Source organism: Pantherophis guttatus, chromosome 4 (assembly GCF_059756535.1).
Source record: "Pantherophis guttatus breed Tessera chromosome 4, ASM5975653v1, whole genome shotgun sequence".
NCBI lineage: Eukaryota > Metazoa > Chordata > Lepidosauria > Squamata > Colubridae > Pantherophis > Pantherophis guttatus.
The window spans coordinates 37,565,988-37,586,960 of NC_142066.1; the positions used below are offsets into that span (position 1 = coordinate 37,565,988).

At 39.8% G+C, this 20,973-nt stretch overlaps 3 protein-coding genes across 3 annotated transcripts; all 3 read left to right on the top strand.

The window, feature by feature from the left end:
• Nucleotides 1–103: 103 nt before the first annotated feature.
• LOC117668896 (olfactory receptor 5V1-like) lies at nt 104–1,027 on the top strand. Its single transcript, XM_034422949.2, has one exon. It carries the CDS (start codon nt 104–106, stop codon nt 1,025–1,027), a length of 924 nt encoding a protein of 307 aa, XP_034278840.2.
• Nucleotides 1,028–8,359: 7,332 nt separating this feature from the next.
• Nucleotides 8,360–9,292, top strand: LOC117668766 (olfactory receptor 5V1-like). The gene has a single exon (XM_034422829.1). It carries the CDS (start codon nt 8,360–8,362, stop codon nt 9,290–9,292), a length of 933 nt encoding a protein of 310 aa, XP_034278720.1.
• Nucleotides 9,293–13,189: 3,897 nt separating this feature from the next.
• LOC117668897 (olfactory receptor 10A3-like) lies at nt 13,190–13,884 on the top strand. The gene has a single exon (XM_034422950.3). The coding sequence runs from the start codon at nt 13,190–13,192 to the stop codon at nt 13,865–13,867; it is 678 nt and encodes a 225-aa protein (XP_034278841.2). The 3' UTR covers nt 13,868–13,884.
• Nucleotides 13,885–20,973: the final 7,089 nt, after the last annotated feature.

The window sequence follows — 20,973 nt, forward strand, 5'->3', positions numbered from 1 at the left end:
GCACAACTATGTCACATTTCATCTTTTATATTGTTTTTAATTTCATGTATATAATATTTAATCTTTCCTTCTCTATAGGAATAGGTCATATTTTCATTGAGACATGGTGGTACAAAATGAAACTGAACTGACTGAGTTCATCATACTTGGCTTTAGAAATCTGCAGGAAATCCACCTTTTGCTCTTTACTGGGTTCTTCATCATTTATCTCTTCACTGTGGTGTGGAATACCTTCATTATCCTAATAACATTGATGGACCAGAAACTCCGAAACCCCATGTATTTCTTCCTTGGAAATCTTTCCTTTCTGGACGTTTGCTATACAAGCACCACTATCCCCCAGATGCTGGCTCATTTACTGTCAGAGAAAAATAGTATTTCCTATATGGGTTGTGCACTTCAGGCATATTTCTTTTTTTCTTTTGTGGGTATTGAGTGCCTCCTGCTTGCAGTGATGGCCTTTGACCGCTATGTTGCCATTTGCAATCCTCTACGCTATACACTTATTATTAGCAAAGAAATTTGTCTTCAACTGGCTACAGCTTGCTGGGCCGGTGGCTTACTCAACTCAGTACTACATACCACCTTTGCCTTCCAGTTACCATTTTGCGGCAACAATCACCTGGATGCTTTCTATTGTGATATTGCTCCATTGCTGAGATTATCATGTGGAGACACTTCTCTCAATCAAATTCTTTTGCTCTCCATTGGCTTTTTCATAGCTTGGACTCCTTTGGCATGCATCCTTCTGTCTTATGGTTATATAATTTCAACCATCTTAAGTATGCACTCTTCAGAAGGCAGGCAAAAAGCCTTTTCCACCTGTTCTTCCCATCTCACAGTGGTCCTTTTATACTATGGAAGTGCCCTTTTCACTTACTCACGGTCAAATAACAATAATTCTTCAAATCAAGCTAAACTTATTCCAGTAATATATAGTATTTTAACCCCACTTTTAAACCCTATCATATATACCTTACGCAATAAAGATGTAATGAATGCCTGGAGAAATGCAATTAAAAAATGATTAAACTTTTTTTTCTTAAAAGATAGATAGATAGATAGATAGATAGATAGATAGATAGATAGATAGACAGACAGACAGACAGACAGACAGACAGACAGACTGACTGACTGACCGACAGACCAAAGACAGACAGACAGACAGAATTCTTTATTGGCCAAGTGTGATTGGACACACAAGGAATTTGTTTTTGGTGTATATGCTATTAGTGTACATAAAAAGACAAGATACATTCGTCAAGAATCATAAGATACAACACTTAATGAAAGTCATAGGGTACAAATAAGCAATCAGGAAACAATCAATATCAATATAAATCATAAGGATACAAGCAACAAAGTTACAGTCATGCTGTCATAAGTGGGAGAAGATGGGTGATAGAATGGTAAGAAGACTAATAGTAATACTAGTACTATTACTAGTAATAGTAATGCAGCCTTAGTGAATAGTTTGACACTTTGAGGGAATTATTTGTTTAGCAGAGTGATGGCATTTGGGAAAAAACTATTCTTGTGTCTAGTTGTCTTGTGGTGCAGTGCTCTATAGCATTGTTTTGAGGGTAGGAGTTGAAACAATTTATGTCCAGGATATGAGGGGACTGTAAATATTTTCACAGCCCTCTTTTTGACTCGTGCAATATACAGGTCCTCAATGGAAGACAGGTTGGTAGTAATTGTTTTTTCTGCAGTTCTAATTATCCTATGAAGTCTGTGTCTGTCTTGTTGGGTTGCAGAACTGAACCAGACAGTTATAGAGGTGCTAATTGTTTCCTAGATGGTCTTTTCAATTGAAATGAATATTTAATTAATACTATTGTGAAATATGTAGATTCTGATATACATATGTATTTCAATGTGTACTGGTTTCCCCAACATTTACTGCAATGTGTTTATTTATCATAATTATTGCAATGTGAAACTTGATTGTTCTTCTTAAGGAATGACACTTTAGTTCATAAAAATGCCTACAGCAATTTTTGCACAGTTAGCCTATTCAAACTTCTTTTTATCACATGTGTTTGAAACAGATTGTTTATATCATGACTCTATTATGCCTGTGAGAACAGAAGAGTAGTCTTGAGAAATAAGACTAAAAGATTTTAACTGGTTGAAATTTTTTGACTATGTGAGCACCTACAGAATATTGACTTTGGATTTTTTTTTCAATGATTGGTATTTAGTGAAATGCTGATTTTGTATATAGTGATAATACATGAAGCATTACAATAAGCACATTTTCACAGCCTTAATATTCAATTTTACAGCATCTGAACTTAACGATCATTCCTCCCACTCCTATATGCTACCTACTATTTTGCTGATACTTTTTGTGACTACATCAAATCTCTGAAAAAAAGTGATCTGTAAGAAGTTGCTAAACCTGTGAGATATTCCCCATACATGTGTCTTTATCATTCCTATTGTTACAAAACCCAAGTATTATTAATTCTATTTGACATAATTAGCTTAACCTGGAAGATCCAAATAATTATTATTTAATGGTATCTATCGCTAAAGAATGAGAAAAGTTAATAAGATTGGAAGAATTTCAAGGGATCTCTCAGCATTTAAAAAATAATAATAGTTTCTTCATTAAAAGAGATTTGCATTTTAATAAAAGTTATCAATAAGGGGAATTATATGTAGCTCAGGGTTGAAATGAGGGGTCCTTGATACTCACTAGAGCCTTTGAGTTATCTGATCAGTCAGATACAGAGATTAGGAAGTCTGTTAATCCAGCAACAGCGAATAAACCATCCACTGTCCACCATGAGGAAGTGGGGGCGGACCAGGCAAGTGAGGAGGAGGAGGAGGTCAGCCACCTTAAAACTTCTCCCCGGAAGGATAGAGAACCTGAGGAAAAGAAGGCTCAGGGTCTGTGTGGGAGCTGCGGTGGAAACCACCACCGTTCTGCTTGCCATTTTAAAAATGCAGATTTCAGCTGGTGCGGGAAAAGGGAGCATCTCACAAGGGTCTGTAGGGCAGCACAACCAGTGAGTGGTAGACTAATGAGACCTAACACTTGAGGGTACCGGCGACAAAATAGTCTATACCAGATGGAAGAAGACTGTTTTACAATTGTGTGCAGCTAGCCGGAAGAAATAGTTGACCAGGTTGACAATAATTTTAAAAAGAAGATATTCCTCTCAGTAGTTATCGAGGGCAAGCCTTGTAGAATGGAAATTGGCACAGGATCATCTGTGTCCATTATATCGTGGAACACGCTTAAGAAATTAGTGCCCTCGATGGTGAGGAATAGTGGTCCTGCAGGCTCAGACTACGCGATTACCAAAGAAATGAAATTCCCATAGTAGGGTGTGGAAGATTAAGGGTAAACAACAGGAATTTCAGCATCCACCTTAAAATTGTTGTGGTCGACGGTTCACTGCCCAGCCTGCTTGGTCTAGAGTGGCTCAATACCCTGGGTTTGGCCGTGACAGCTGTACATACCACCACATCATACATATTCTCAGACCTTGTTAAAGAGTTCTTGGATGTATTCAATGGGGGGCTGGGAAAATACACAGGGGCTCCTATATCTTTTAATATGGATCCTCAAATAGCTCCCATCGTCTTAAGCTGCACAGGGTTCCCTTCGTCCTCTGCCCAAAGGTTGATGAGGAGATTGATAATCTGTTAGCACAGGGGATATTAGAACCTGTAGAACAGACCAGGTAGGAGACGCCTATAGTCATTCCAATCAAATCAGATGGCTCTATACGAATTTGCATTGATTACAAGGCAATAATCAATCGGGCTCTCCCAAGCAAATCCCTATCCAGTTCCTGTGGTCCAGCACATCCTACACTTCTTGAGCGAAGTACCATTTTTGTGAAACTGGACATGGTTCAAGCGTACCAACAACTAGAGGTAGACCATGCCACCACAGAGGCACAGACTATTGTCACCCACTGAGGTGCATTCTGGTATCGCCGGCTCCATTTCGGAGTTTGCGTTGTCCCTGCATCTTCCAGAGATGTACAGCTTCCCACACGTGCTATCTGCCCTTGATCTAGGTTTCCCCTATATAGTGGTTCTTGGTAGAAGTACTGAGGCTGAGCCCAAAGGAGAGGCCCAAGGCCTTCAGCATTCTGAACCATCTGCCATCTTCCTACGTTTCTACATCAGATGCACCATATTTTTCTTCAAGCCATGTGAACCTTGGAGAATGGTGCAATTGCCCCCCCTGACAAACACTGCCAAGGAATTGTCAGATGACACTTACTTTCAAGCATTTTTTCCTGCTTTTCACAGACCAGTGCAGATATGATGTGTGGGAGAAAGATGGTAAAGATAGCCCCTCCTTAATAGTTAACAGATTGCATTCCAGATGCAAGTCCTCAGTCTGTCAAGATGTTGTCCATAGGTGTGTAGGAAACCACGCCTACCCAGATTAAAATATTCTTTATTCTTAATATTAAAAAGAGGCAGAATATCATATTTCCCCAAAGGAGAATTGGAGAAAAATCTTAACAAAGGCAGATAGAAGCCCCAGTTTTCCTGCCATAGGAAAACAGCTTCAAACTAAGAAAGTTGAAGAGTCTGGCTTTTGGGAATGCAAATTTTGTATCCATTCAGGAAGAATGGGCCAATCTATTCATAAACAAAACGCCTTCAGCCACAGCTACCACATAAGGCTGGAGTTGAAGGGATTAGCAATTTATATTCCCCACCCAAATTCTAAGGACAGGACATGATGTTTAGGACATAATAGGATGAAGGATGAGGATGAAGCTGTCTATCTAGACCCGCTCCAGTCCAGCTTCCGGCCTGGGCACAGCATGGAAACGGCATTGGTCGCATTGGTGGATGATCTCTATAGGGCCCGGGATAGGGGTTGCTCCTCTATCCTGGTCCTGTTAGACCTCTCAGCGGCTTTTGATACCATCGACCATGGTATCATGTTGCACCGGTTGGCGGGGTTGGGGGTGGGAGGCACCGTTCTGTGGTGGTTCTCCTCCTACCTCTCTGACCGGTCACAATCTGTGTTGACAGGAGGCAGCGGTCGACCCCGAGGCACCTTGCTTGTGGGGTGCCACAAGGGTTGGTCCTCTCGCCCCTTCTGTTCAACATTTATGTAAAGCCGCTGGGTGAGATCATCCGTGGCTTCGGGGTGGAGTTCCACCAGTACGCTGATGACACCCAGCTGTACATCTCCACCCCAGGCCACCCCAATGATGCCCTTGAAGTGATGTCCCAGTGCCTGGAGGCCGTGCGGGCCTGGATGGGGAGAAACAGGCTCCAACTCAACCCCTCCAAGACCGAGTGGCTGTGGCTTCCAGCGTCCCGATATAGCCAGCTGATGCCATCGCTGGCTATTGGGGGTGAATCACTCGCCCCCACGGAGAGGGCTCATGACTTGGGCATCCTCCTGGACGCACGGCTGTCTTTAGAAGATCATTTGACGGCTGTGGCCAGGGGGGCTTTTTATCAGGTTTGCCTGATACGCCAATTGCGCCCCTTTCTAGATCGGGACTCCCTACGCACAGTCACTCAGGCACTCCTCACTTCCCGCCTGGACTACTGCAACACTCTCTACATGGGGCTCCCCCTGGGGTGCACCCGGAGGCTCCAGCTGGTCCAGAACGTGGCCGCGCAGGGGATTATGGGGGCGACGAGGCGCTCCAATGTGACACCTCTCCTGCGCGAGCTGCACTGGCTCCCAGTGGTCTTCTGGGTGCGCTTCAAGGTGTTGGTGACCACCTTTAAAGCGCTCCATGGCTCAGGGCCGGGGTATTTACGAGACTGCCTTCTGCCACCAATAGCCTCCCACCGGCCAGTACGCTCACACAGAGTGGGCCTCCTCAGGGTGCCGTCCGCCAGACAATGTCGGCTGGCGACCCCCAGGGGGAGACCCTTCTCTGTGGCGGCGCCCACCCTCTGGAACAACCTCCCCCCAGAGATACGTATAATAACAGACCTCCGGATTTTTTGTCGGGCCCTGAAAACCCATTTATTTCAACTACCTGGGCTGGCTTGAGTTAAATTTTAAACTGATTTTAAATTGGAATTGTTTTAATTACGGCCAAAATATTTAATTATTTTAAACAGTTTTTAGATTTTGTATGTCTTGTTTTTACTTTGGCTGTTCACCGCCCTGAGTCCTATATTGGAGAACGGCGGTATAGAAATTCAAACAAACAAACAAACAAACAAACAAATAAATAAATAAATAAATAAATAAATAAATAAATAAATAGGATTTACCAAGTGGTTGGATTCAGCCGGTTCACATCGGTTCGCCCAAATCAGTAGCTAATCATCCTCGGGTGCAACCCTTGTCCCTCCCAGCCACTCACCTTGGATGAGGCTGATATGTCCGACAATGGTTTTGACTGGGCTCCTGGTGCTGGTCAAGGCTAAGGAAGTGGGACACCTCCTTAGCCTTGCGGGGCTCACTTGAGAATTGTGAGTGGCTGTGGCAGTTTTGGGATTCCCAAGTAGCTCAAGCAGGGCACCAAGACCACCTCAGGAACTGTGCTCCAGTACTTCATTGCCCTGACTCAGTCAACCCTGACTTGGAGGCATATGGTTCATATAGCAATGAACATTATACTACCCAAAATACCAATAAAAAAAACCTCTCAAAATATAGTAGCTATTTTTTCAGCACAGACTTACTTTTTTCAGACTAACTTTATATTTCTCTTATGCTGATAGTTAGAATTCAGATATTTATTATAAAACTCATCTAAAGCCATCTTCCTCTATTGCATCTTACTGGACATACGGTGGCATGTAATGAAACATGAAATGAAATAATCATTTTAAAACATACTTTATTTTTCACCAATCAATGGAGTATATGTTGCTCTTTGGAAAATGAGGTGATATTATCTTGGGCAGAAAATCCCTAGAGATCTTTGTGCTATGCATGTCTATAAATAATAAATATTACTTTGTAAACCATACCTAGAAAGGACACAGACAGTATGATATTTTACACCTTGAAATAGACATAATTTACTTTTGATGTTTTGTTGTTTGATATTCAAAGATTTGGTATTAATGATCCTATTATTAAGTTAGGTGAAAATTATGTACTGTTGAAAATGTAAAGAGGCTTATTGTATGTGCAGCAATTATCATTATACCTTATATTTTTAGTAGAAATATTTGGGGTGGGGAGAGGAACCATCAACCTCAACTATCCTACGTCTCAGATCATTGTTATTAATGCCTCTTCTGCTCTGAAACATTATGCTGAATGAACTTGTTGAAGAACTTTGTCCTTCAGCCCAGAACACTGGATGATGAATGGGAAATGAAATGCATAGCTTTACCCACAGTAACATTGTGCCTCTGTCTTTGGTAAGATGATAAAGAATTTGTATTTTCAATGACCTCTGTTAAATTTATTTAAATTCCCTTTAAATTCTGGAATATTTATGTAATAAGAAACTCCAAATTTAGCACACTTTATTGTAAATGTATTAGAGACTGTTAACTAACATTAGTGAGAGATTCTTAAAGATTTATGACTACTTCATGGATGTTTAAGTTTTTGTGCATCTGCAAATAGTGCTGAAAATCAATTTGGATAAGGGTGTTATCAAGTAGCATGCATTTTAAAAAGTCCCCCTTATCTCAGATATGACATATAATAATTTATCAGTATTCATCTCTATTTTTTTTTTTTTTTAAATTTGATTTATATGCCGCCCTTCTCCGAAGACTCAGGGCGGCTTACAATGTGCTCAGCAATAGCCTTCATCCTTTTGTATATTTATACAAAGTCAGCTTATTGCCCCCACAAACTGGGTCCTCATTTAAGGGCAAAACAACCCTTCATGAAAAAAAAAGCTGATTATTGATAATAATATCAATAATATGAAGAAGGAGAGGGAAATCAGTTTTTCTTAATCTGATTTCCTTACTTTATTCCATGTTTTAGTCCATACTTTGCTTTCTTTTTATTTTCAGTACTTCTCCCATTAGTTTGGTAATATGTCCATTAAAAAGAAGATGCTGTGCCTAAATGGTTTGATGCATTATATTTACAATGTTTATGTTCATCTTCATTAAAATGAAGATTACATTGAAACCAGGTATGGGTTCTACTATCTTTACTACTGGTTCGCAACAGGATTGCGAAACGGTAGTATGCACAGATCGCTGATGATGACATCTGTGATGGTGGGCGGGGTCTCCTGCCAGTTTTACTACCAGTTCTTGCAAACTGGTCTGAAACAGTGGCAACCCACCACTAACTGAAACCACAACTTTGTCATATTTCTTGTTTTATGCTGCTTTTAATTCTACGTATATAATATTTAAACTTACCAAAACTGATTTTCTTATTCCTTATAGGAATAATTCTTGTTTTCATTGAGATATGGAAATACAAAATCAAACTGATCTGACTGAGTTCATCATACTTGGCTTTAGAAATCTGCAGGAGATCCGCCTATTGCTCTTTACTGGGTTTTTCATCATTTATCTCTTCACTGTGGTATGGAATACCTTCATTATCCTAGTGACATTGATGAACCAGAAACTCCGAAACCCCATGTATTTCTTCCTTGGGAACCTCTCCTTTCTGGACATTTGCTATACAAGCACCACTATCCCCCAGATGTTGACTCATTTACTCTCAGAGAAAAACACCGTTTCCTATATGGGCTGTGTACTTCAGACATATTTCTTTTTTTCTTTTGTGGGCATTGAGTGCCTCCTGCTTGCAGTGATGGCCTTTGACCGCTATGTTGCTATTTGTAATCCTCTACGCTACACATTGATAATTAGCAAAGAAATTTGTCTCCAACTGGCTACAGCCTGCTGGACCGGTGGCTTAGTCAACTCAGTGATACATACCACCTTTGCCTTCCAGTTACCATTTTGTGACAACAACCACCTAGATGCCTTCTATTGTGATATTGCTCCACTGCTAAAATTATCATGTGGAGATACATCTCTTAACCACATTCTCTTGTTCTCTATTGGGATTTTTATTGCTTGGACCCCTTTAGCATGCATCTGTCTGTCATATGGTTATATCATTTCAGCTATCTTAAGTATGCATTCCTCAGAAGGAAGACAAAAAGCCTTCTCCACCTGTTCCTCCCATCTCATAGTGGTCCTTCTATACTATGGAAGTGCTTTTCTCACTTACTTGAGCTCAGATTCTAGTTATTCTTCAAATCAGGCTAATTTTATTTCAGTAATATATAGTATCTTAACTCCACTTTTAAACCCTATCATATATACATTACGCAATAAAGATGTAAAAGATGCCTTGAGAAGTACAATTAAAGAAGTTAAGTTATAAGATTAGATAGATAATTTGATAATAAGTAGATATATTTTTCTCAATATTATTTCCATAATTTCAATTTATGTATTATAATGTTCAATATTTCTTTTTTCTAAAATTTATGATAATTTGATTATTATTTTATTCTAACACACAATTTATTAATTATATAAGAGGTATATCTAGAAGGATGTTGTTCAGTATACAGTAGAAAGAATTTTGGCAGATCTAGGTTACTTAATTTTTTCTTCATCATGTAAATTTAAAACAGTTTTAGTATACCATGATTTATGAGAATAGAAGTTTGAATGCTAGATGAGATTAAATATCTGGTTTGAAGTATACTGTTTCTGATAATAAAGATAGTATAGAAATGGTATCTTGCAAGACTGCCTGTTTTCCATTTCCTCATTTTCATATCAGAAGAATTTAAGGGAGAGAACTGCTTTGATTCCATTTTACATAGTCTTCTGCCCACCTAAACTTAATTCATGTTTCTTCTTTAACAGTCTCTGGCTGCTTTATTCAAGGTCATCTCCATGGTTCCCTACAACTCCTTAAGTAACTGGATATCTTGTGTTGAATCTCAGAATAAACTCTGAAAGAAATGGAAATATTGACTTCCCTTGAATATCTTCAAATTTAAATGGTTATCAATGCATCATCAGGTGATACCATACCCTGTGTATGTAGTCAAGAATTTACATCAGTCATCCCTCGCCAAATTAAGTATACACGAATCACTTCTAAAACTGGAGGTATTCTTTGGTTAACATGAATTGGCTTCATATTTCCATGAATTTCTTAAATGCCTTTAATAATCAACTAAATGTAAAATCTTAAGCTGCTTTATATTTCATAGACTACTGTTTTCAAATACAAATTCCATTGGTATCTGCTGATAATGGTGAAATCAACAAGATCACAAGGAATGTTATGTGATCATATAACCAAGAAATAAAACTTTCAAACCTTAATCTCTGAAAATGTGTTTTGTTTCATAATTAATTTTGGAAGGAACTCCTCAATTTATGATGATGGTGAGTTCTCTTCTATGCTAAGGTTAATAGATTACTTATTTTAAATTTATTAATAATTTATGGAATGCTAATCAATTTTCATCAAGATGCTGTAGAATATATTTAAAATGCAGTAAAGGAGATACTCAAAATATTTTCACTGGATAGATTTTTTTTTTCATCTACAGTAAAGTTATGAATCTATAATTTTCTCCCATAAAGCAAGATTTATAAGCACTTATTTGCTGCAGATTCTTGGGCTAAAGCACGCCTCAGGACAAACTGCTATGATGTCTAAATGGTTGCTAAAGCAGTCAGATGTTCCTCACTATAAGTAGTTTTCTCACTGACCACTACCACTGTCACCACCCAAATGTGTAGAAACAAATTTCTTTTTTGCATAGTTACACAAAACTTTCTACCTTTTTAAACCTAGAGATTCAAATTAATTGTTCTTTAACGTTAGGTAACCCTAAGGAATGAAAAGTTAATAGGCTTGGAAAATCTCAAGGGAAATTTTTTGAATACTTCAGAGAAAGTAAGAGTTTCTCCTTGTTAGATTTCCATTTTAATCTAGTTCTTTTTCTGAAACATATTCCATTTCAGAACATGGTGAAGATGCAGAATTGTTCAATTATTTCAGTGTTGTTGTTCATAGATAGATAAGTATGTAGGTAGATAGGTAGATAGACAGATAGACGATGTACAAATGCAATTAGCATTCTAAATGGTTAGAACAAAAGGTAAGTGGGACTTGGAACTACATGTGGTTGTATGAATGAAGAGCCAATCACAGCCACAAATTAACAAAGAAATAAAAATAAAATAATGAACTAATGAAACTCATGAAATAATGAAAACATTTGATTTATGCCATGCAATTTTACTTTCTTAAAGAACGTTGAGAGCTTCGAATTATGAATTTTTACTAAATCTTTAAATATGGGATAAGATTTTGAAAGAAAAACTATATCTTATAGTTTACATTACTAAACCATATTCATAATTGTCTGCTTGTTTATGCTCTGTTTTTGTATTTTGTGATCATGCAGTGACTTGTACTAATTAGGAAATGACATATGTTTCAGATTTCATAACTTCCATATAAACTGTTAATTTCCATCAAGACTACACTTAATATTCATTACTAAGCCAAAATGCATATTAAATCATTTTTAAAAATTGTGCAATATTAAAGAGGAGCCAAAAAAAAAAAAAGTTTTATTTTTCTAGGACAGTTCACAAATATTGAATTAAGTGACTTCTTTAAAAATGTATAGAGTTTTGTTTTTTTCATGAAGCATCATATTGCAAGTGTGGCTGAGTTTTGAGTGCAGTTAAGTGTATAGAATACTAAGCTACAAGTTTAAAATCCACTGATATTTCCAAGCGTTTTCGTCAGATTTATGATGATTCAATTTAAAGGTTAGAAGGATTCTTCATTCTGGGGAATGAAGTTTAAATAACAGAATAAGTTATTAGAAGGCATGTTTATTCCTATACTTATTTAGTAATTGTAACTACAGTAATGACTAGCAACGGCAATAGCTCTATGACCCACACTACTTTTTCTTATCTTGAGAAATTAGATTGATAATCTAAATACTCATATATAATCATAAAGAAAGGTCCTATTCCAAGTTTTAAATAAATTCAACTGAGAATCTAAATTATATATAAGGAGCTTCTTAGCATGTATTGTATAAAACTCATTACTAACCATAAATTGAAGGAGAAAGGAAGCATGCACATTATTTATTTATTGTTTATTGGTTCGATTTATATGCTACCCTTCTCTGGAGACTCAGGGTGGCTTACAATGAGTTAAGCAATAGCCTTCATATTTTTGTATATACCTGCTTAGTAGGGCCTTCAGCCCCCCCTAAGCGGTGTTCTTTTTATACAAAGTCAACTTATTGTCCCCACAATCCGGGTCCTCATTTTACCTACCTCAAAAGGATGGAAAGCTGAGTCAACCTTTAGCATGGTGAGATTTGAACTTGCAGTAATTGCAGGCAGATGGCAGCTAAGTGCTATTTAACAGCGCTTTAGTCCGCTGCTCCACCAAGGCTCCTAATAAGTATCTTTCACATATCATCCATCAGACAGTTGATCTATAAAACCTTTAAATTGCTTAGCCGTATTTTATTTTTTATTGATTGCCAATGGAATGGTGCTACCTATTATATAATACTTGAAATTCCTTTAATGATAGAAAATGATAGAAAAATGCATGCATTTATAGAGAAAATAAGCCATAAATACATTAGCCTTGGTACAAAAATGAAAAAAAGAAACTCTTCTATTTATTGAGAAGTCAAATCTGTGAAGAATGAGATTTAAATTCTGTCAAGCATGATTGGTAAATAGTATTCTTGTTGACACACTGACATTTTCATGAAAAATGTACAAAATCTGTATGAGATGATTTATTCTGCAATATGTTTCATCAGTATTAGGCTTAGTGCTTGTATTAAAGTTTCTGATTAGTTTTAGGTCTCTGTTTACATACCAAAATAAAACTACAGAATCCACAGAACAATCAAAATAAAAATGGAAAATAATATTTCTTTCTCAGCTTAAGTATTGAAAAAATCAATTTTTGTTGTGATTATCATATAGGTGAAGTTTGGTGGGTGAAATGTGGACTCAGAATGAGACTGCAGTGAATGGATTCATTCTTCTAGGCTTTACCACTCATCCCATTTTGCAGCCATTCCTTTTTATGATATTTTTCACTATGTCTATTATCACTGTTCTTGGAAACAGCCTGATCATCTTCTTGGTCTGGATCAACCCCCGTCTCCACACAGTAATGTATTTTTTCATTGGAAACTTATCTTTGCTGGATATATTCTTCACACTGATCACTACCCCTCAAATGCTAGCCCACATGGCTTCTGAAACTAAAATGATCTCTTACAACAGATGCATGGCCCAAATGAACTTAACCCTCTGCTGTGGGATGACGGAATGTTTCATCTTAGCTCTTATGGCATATGACCGTTATATGGCCATAAACTGGCCACTGCGATATCCCATCATCATGAGAATGCCAAAGTGTATACAGATGGCTGGGATATGCTGGTTTGGAGGCTTTTTCAATGCTGCAGCACTAACAGTATGCACAGTAAATTTTCCCTTCTGTGGACCTTATGAAATCAACCATTTCTTTTGTGAAGCACCAGCTGTGCTTCAACTAGCTTGCCTGGACACCTATATGATAAAGGTCTTCATCTTTGCTCTGAGTGTAATTGTCCTCATGCTGCCTCTTGGCTTTATAGTGCTCTCCTATTTCCAGATTGGCAGGGTGATCTTTAATATGAATTCAACTGAGGGGCGACAACGGGCTTTCTCTACTTGTGCCACACATCTCATTATTGTTGTGTTGTTCTACAGCACCATCTGTTTCACATACTTGCAGCCCCAGTCTGACCTCTCTGCAGATCAAGAGAAGAAAGCTGCAGTCTTCTATTCTTTGGTCTCTCCTATGTTGAACCCTGTCATCTACAGCCTCAGGAACAAAGATATTAAAGAGGCCTTAGTTAAAGCAATGGGGAAAGTGAATTAAATCTTGCTTTATGAATACTTTGTGGATGAATCTTCTTAATGTATATATTTGTGAAACTTATCCTTTTCTGACTCTGTTTTCTTGCCAATAAATTGTGCAAGTATTCTTTTAACAAAAAACTGTTCTGTACATCATTCTAGAATTATATAAGAAATGTACAAAATCAGGAGAGGCATATATTGTCATTTCCTAAAGCTCTGTAGGACTATTGAAATGACATACTTGGTATAGAAGTGGTTGGCTTCTAAATTACTATGCAGGTAGTCCTCGAGTTACAAATGTAATGGGGCCTGCCCATTCCATTCATAATCTAAGAATTCATGGGAGTGAATCTCATATATTGAACGGGTCACTACAGGGGTGAAATGCTCCCAGTTCGGACCGGTTCGGGTGAGTAGGTAGCGATGGTGGCGGGCAGTTCGGAGAATCGGTAGCAAAATTCTCTGCCCCCGCCCCCCATGTCCAGCTGAGCCGCGTGATCATCAGAGTCTTTTTTTTCCTTTTAAATGGCTCTGACGAGCCAAGCTCTGACGATCCCAACTGAGTTGCCTGCTAATCAGGCAACTCAGCTTGGATCGTCAGAGCCATTTAAAAGAAAAAAAGTTTTTTTCTTTTAAATGGCTCTGACAATCCAAGCTCTGACAATCTCAGCTGAGTTGCCTGCTAATCGGTAGCAAAAATCCCTCCCCTCCCTCATCTTGCTAACCCCTCCCCCCCTCAGCTTGCTAACTTTAGCTGCTGGTCGCAACGCCTTGCTGTAATCCCTGCAATCCATTGCATCAGCAAGCAACTGAATCTCCCTGCCTGCAATCAAGCAGGCAGGGAGTTGTGGACTTCAACTCCCAGAATTCCTCAGCCAGCAAAGCAAAGCAAAGGTGGCTGAGGAATTCTGGGAGTTGAAGTCTACAAGTCTTAAAGTTGCCAAGGTTGGAGACCCCTGTTCTATTGGATAAGTTTTTTCCCCTTTGGGAGTTTTAAAAAAATAGTAAATTGGGTTTTTTTTTAGTTGTTCTTTTTTTAGAGCTAGGCATTTAAAGTTTAGGAAATTTTAAATTTAGCTGCTTTTATATAAAAATATTTTTTTTTATTTTTATATAAAAAATTTATTTTTATTTTTATTAAGAACAAATTTTTTTTGTTCTTAACCTGGGGTTTTAAATTTGTCTTGGGTTAAATTGATTTAATTCGATTTTACTTCTGTTCTTAATTTTTGTATTTCACGTGTTTTATTCTGTGCCTGTTCACCGCTCTGAGTCCTTCGGGAGTAGGGCGGTATACAAATTAAATAAAATGAAAATGAATGAAAATAAAATAATATTTGTGCAGCTTTCTGAGATTTAGTGTGTTTCTGCAGTGTTTCACTCTAACTACACAAACACACAAAATCTCACAAAGCTGTATGTGGAATTTTGTGTGTGTAAAGTGTGAAAGTTGTTTTTTTGGGCTTTTTGTGGCTGTGTGAAGTTCCTGCTGGTTGCGGGGGCCATTTGGGGTCTAGCACAACTGCTTTTACATTGTGTGTGAGCCAGTTGTGTTGTGTTGTGTTGTGTATGTGTAAAGTGTGAAAGTTGTTTTTTTTGGGGGGATTTGTGGCTGTGTGAGGTTCCTGCTTGTTGCAGGGGGTCTAGCACAGCTGCTTTTACACTGTGGGTGAGCCAGTTGTGTTGTGTTGTGTTTTGTAGGTTAAAAAAGGGCAAAGAAGTGACATTGACTTGGCCATGCCCACCTGACCAACAAGTCACGCCCTCCCAGTCACCTTACCACCAAGCCCCGCCCACTAATTAAACCATGCCCACAGAACCGATAGCAAAAAAAATTATATTTCACCTCCTTTTGCCACGCATTTGCTAATTGAATGCAAGGCTCGTTAAGTGCACATGAGACATTTCAGGATGGGGAAGGCCATGGGGAGGCCTACTGATGGAACAGGCCATCTGCAAGGCTTCCCCAACCCACTGGAATTGGGGGTGACCTCATGCTCCCCACAATTGCTTCCTGCACAACCTGCCATGCCAGGTCACTTACCTTGAGAAGATCTAGCAAGCTAGATCTTGGTTGCTGGCTGAAATGTAGTTTCTGGGGAGCTAATTTGGTCCTTCAATGCTCCATTCAGCCTTCCACAGGCTGCAGGCCGAAATGCAGCCTCTGGGAGGCAGAACCACCTCCCAGAGATTCCATTTCAGCCTGCAACAGGCCTGGGGAGGCCCACAGAGGGCTGCATCTGGCCCTCAGAAACTCCATTTTGGGCTGAAACAGTCTGGGGGAGGCTTCTGGAAGATGTATTCTAACAGATGTATTTCAGTCAGCAACAGGTTGGGGGAGACCTCTGGACACCAAAATGAGACTTTTGAGGGATGAATCTGCCCCTCAGAAGCTCCATTTCTGTCGGCAATGTGCAGGATGAATGTTGCAGAGCCTCTACAGTCATTCGTAAGGGTGAACAACTGCTGTGGTACTGCAAGATTCATAGTTTTGGGCCTTGTTCGCAAATGCTAGGGATACTTATTACATACATTCGAATGTTCACTAAGGCAACACTTGTAATCTAGACTTCATCAGTCATCCTATATTTCATCATCTCCTGGTATAGTGAATAGTTCTGTTTCTATAGAAAAAAGCTTTCACTAGATAATATTGGTTGAACTAAAAAAAATATTGTGGTTTGACATTGTCAAAAATTATGAAAGCTTTAGGTTAGAAATGAATAAACAATCTAGCACTTCTTTGAATAAGGTCATGGCAAACTATATTTGCATCATTGTTTGTAACATAGATACATCTATGCAGACATCAAAAGTTGAGTTTGATTCAAGGGAAATTTTGTTTTTAACTTATTTTTAACTACAGGAAAAGAATTCCTTTGACATATTTGATTGGCAGCATCCTAGACAGCTACAGATAAGAGATAAATGATCATTCCCACTTCTAGATTTAAATTCGAAATCTACATTTCAGTATGGAAATGCATAAAGTAATAGTTGAAAGTATAGAGTTGACCAAGACATAAAGTGACTGTTATAGTCTTTTTGTGTAGCACCATTTAAGATATGGAGATTTGGAGAATAACTTACTTGAGCTAAGCAACATCTAACTAGGTTGTATATATATAGTGAAATGTGTAAGAATTCCAAGTAATAAATCCATGGCAAGCAAAACTCCAAAGCAGGTAAATTCCTCAAGAAATATTTTTATTGGAAATATCATATTGGCACATATCTGGTGAAAACCTAAAGACTCCCATGGTTTTCACCTAATTAAAAGTAAGTTTCAAGTTTCAAATTTATTAGATTTCTATACCGCCCTTCTCCTGAAGGACTCAGGGCAGTGTACAGCCATATTAAAACACATAAATTTATAAAATTTAAAACCAAATTAAAATCAATATATAAAATTGGCCCACAAATTTAAAACACACATACACCCACAATAAAATTCATATTAGGCCAGTCCGACTTGCTCGAACAGGAGGGTCTTAAGGGCACAGTGAAAAGTACGCAGGTCGGGGCTAAGACGGAGCTCTAGGGGCAGCTCATTCCAGAGGGCTGGTGCCCTCACAGAGAAGGCTCTCCCCCTGGCTGTCACCAGTCGGCACTGTTTGGCCGATGGTAACCTGAGGAGCCCCTCTCTGTGGGAGCGTATTGGCCGGTGGGAGGTTGTTGATGGCAGAAGGCGGTCTCATATATATCCCGGTCCTAAGCCATGGAGCACTTTAGAGGTGGTGAACAACACCTTGAATCATATCCCAAAGACCACCAGGAGCCAGTGCAGCTCGCACAGGAGGAGTGTTATGTGGGTGCACCGATTCGCACCCATAACCACCTGTGCAGCCACATTCTGGATGAGTTGGAGCCTCTGAGTGCTCTTCAAGGGGAGCCCCATGTAGAGAGCATTGCAGTAGTCCAGATGGGATGTGATGAGGGCATGAGTGATCGTGCGCAGGGCATCCCGGTCCAGAAAGGGATGCAACTGGTGCATCAGGCGAACCCGATAGAAAGCTCCCCTGTCCGTGGCCGTCATATGATCTTCCAAAGACAGCTGTACATCCAGGAGAACACCCAAGTTGCGAGCCCTCTCTGGGGGGGCCAGGATCTCACCCCCAATAGTCAGCAATGGCTCCAGCTGACTATACCAGGACGCCCGAAGCCACAGCCACTCAGCCTTGGAAGGGTTGAGCTTGAGCTTGTTTCTCCCCATCCAATTTTGCACGGCCTCCAGGCACTGGGACATCATGTAAAGGGCATCATTGGGGTGGTTTGGGGTGGAGATGTACAGCTGAGTATCATCAGCGTACTGATGGAACCTCACCCCGAAACCACAGATGATCTCACCCCACGGGTTAACATAAATGTTGAACAAAAGGGGCAAGAGGACTGACCCTTGTGGCACCCCACATACAAGGCACCTCGAGGTCAACCTCTGCCCCCCGCCAACACAAACTGCATACGGTCAGAGAGGAAGGAGGAGAACAACCGCAACATGGTGCCCCCCACTCCCAACCCCTCCAATCATCGCAGCATGATACCATGGTCGATGTTATCAAAAGCCGCCGAGAGATCTAATAGGACCAGGACAGAGGAGCAACCTCTGTCCCGAGCCCTCCAGAGATCATCAACCAATGCGACCAATGCCGTTTCCATGCTGTGCCCTGGCCTGAAGCCCAACTGATACGGATCTAGATAATCAGCTTCATCCAGGTACTGGGGAAGTTGTTGCACCACCACACTCTAAACAACCTTCGCCACAAAGCGAAGGTTGGAGACAGGGCGATAACTGGCTAATACAGCCAGGTCCAGGGAAGGCTTCTTGAGGAGAGGCCTCACCACCGCCTCTTTCAAAGAGGGAGGGAAGTAGCCCTCACTCAAAGAAGCGTTAATAATCCCCTGGAGCCAGCCTCACATAACCTCCCAGGAGGCCAGCACCAACCATGAGGGACATGGATCCAATAAACATGTGGCAGCGCTAAGCCTCCCCAGAATCCTGTCCACATCCTCGGGAGTCACAAGGTGACAAACCCTCCCAGATAACATTATCAAGACCCTCCTCCGTCACCCCATCCAGATCTACCCAATCAGAATCCAGACCTTCCCAAATCTGAGTGACTTTGTCATGCAGGAATTGCACAAAATCCTCAGCCCTGGCCTGCAAGGGGTCTTCCCTCGCTCCCAGATGAAGGAGGGAGTGGGTCATCCTAAACAGGGCGGCTGGGCGGTTCTCTGCAGACTGAGAAGAGCGGAAAAATAATTAAGTTTTGCCGCTTTTATCGCCACTAGGTAGATCTTAATATGAGACCTCACCAGTGTTCAGTCAGATTCGGAGTGACTGGCCCTCCAATCACTCTCAGGCATCTTTTCCGGCACTTCATCTCTCTCAGCTCCTCAGAGAACCAGGGAGCCAGTTGAGATCGGCACCGGGTCAGAGGCCGCAAAGGTACGACACAATCCAGAGCTCTGGCAGCCACCCTATCCCAGGCGGCCACCAGTTCTTCAGTTGTGCCATGAGCCAGAGCATCAGAGAATGGCCCAAGCTCTGCCAGGAACCTATCCGGGTCCATCAGGTGCCTGGGACGGAACCACCTGGTCGGCTCCGTCTCCCTGTGGCAAGGTGTAGTGGTTCGAAAGTAAACATTTTTCTTTCTCAAAATAATCAGAAACATGGTCCAATCATGATGCAGTACTGCAATTGGGTAGCATCACTCTGCCTTCCTCCGACCAAGTGTGAGAATGTCCTTGGTTTTCAGGAGAAGGTATTTTGTTTTGGCTACAAGATCCCTTCTATCTCAAATCTCTTAACTCCAATGTGGCAACACCGAAGCAGTCAAAATGGTTTTGGTCAGGCCAGCTTCAGAGTTGACATTGTCAGGGTGCTAATTAATCCCATTCTGCTTTTGGGTAATCGCATTTTGATTTAGAGAAGTGGATCGAGGCTTTTCCCTTGAAGCATGCTTTAAGAAAATAAACCTGAAGATATATTTTCTAAGAAAAACTCATTTATTTGTTATAAAGAAAATAAAACATCTTACTAATCTAATTAGTTACATCTTGGCAAAGCTTTCCCGGCCACCTCTCTTGGCTGGACCTCTTGGCAGGAGAACAAAGAAGGTTAGAAGAGTGTAGGAATGTAGACATGCGCAGTTAGCTTACTGATAAGAACTTGGCAAGCTACGGTAAGTCTTAGAGTTCAAAAATAAGAGCTCATCTGGTAAATACAAAAACGCAGTGACAGACATAATGACTTAAAAGTCAGGCATCAATCAACATACCCCAATCTAAAATAAACATCTAAAAATCCACTTTGAACAAGCACTATAAATACCACATAGAGAACAACAAGAGAGGAGCTCCTTGAAGATGGGCTGCAGCACGAGCCCAAAATCTCATAAGATAAAACCTCTGATCCTGATGACTGACCCAGATTGGATCCTGTAACATTATCCTGGGACACATATATTTGTCTTCATTCATGAGGTTACATATATAGTCCAAAGAGATCCTGATTTAGAGGTCAAATAGTTTGATTATTCGGCCATTATTGAAAGTGCTTGTGTAATATCACTTGCTCCCATCTCAATTACTACATATCCTCATGGAAACAGACTAGTATAATAAACAAGAGTCTCTCATCTCTGTTGAGAGATTCCTAACTAATAATCAATTCCACATACTGAAGGCAATGTATAAGTTAACTGTTTTGTTGTTTTCTGATTTTTCATAAATAAACTTTAACCTTTTTTTTCTAACAGAATTTACCATAGCTGTGCATGTACTTGATCTGATCTGGATATAGGGATTAAGATTGTATTGGTGACAAACTTAACTGGAAGTTACCCAGTATAATTTTCTAACAAATATAAAATGGAAATAAGAAATGATTTCATGCCAGGAGTACTCAAGTCCAACATGGAATGGTAGTCTTCAGTCCTTACATCAGTTTCCGCCTTCATAGATGTTTCTGGTTGTCTTTCAGACCATTGGGGCAAAATCATAATTGTTCCCATATTCAAAAAACTGAGAGATATGGAAAAATCACGAATGATTAGATAACACCTACAAGTAAACTCTCATTAGCAAATTGTTTAAAATAAGACAAAATACCAAAGGATTTTATAA

Coding starts and splice junctions, on each gene's coding strand:
- LOC117668896 (XM_034422949.2), top strand. CDS start 104: ATGGTGGTACAAAATGAAACTGAACTGACTGAGTTCATCATACTTGGC.
- LOC117668766 (XM_034422829.1), top strand. CDS start 8,360: ATGGAAATACAAAATCAAACTGATCTGACTGAGTTCATCATACTTGGC.
- LOC117668897 (XM_034422950.3), top strand. CDS start 13,190: ATGGCTTCTGAAACTAAAATGATCTCTTACAACAGATGCATGGCCCAA.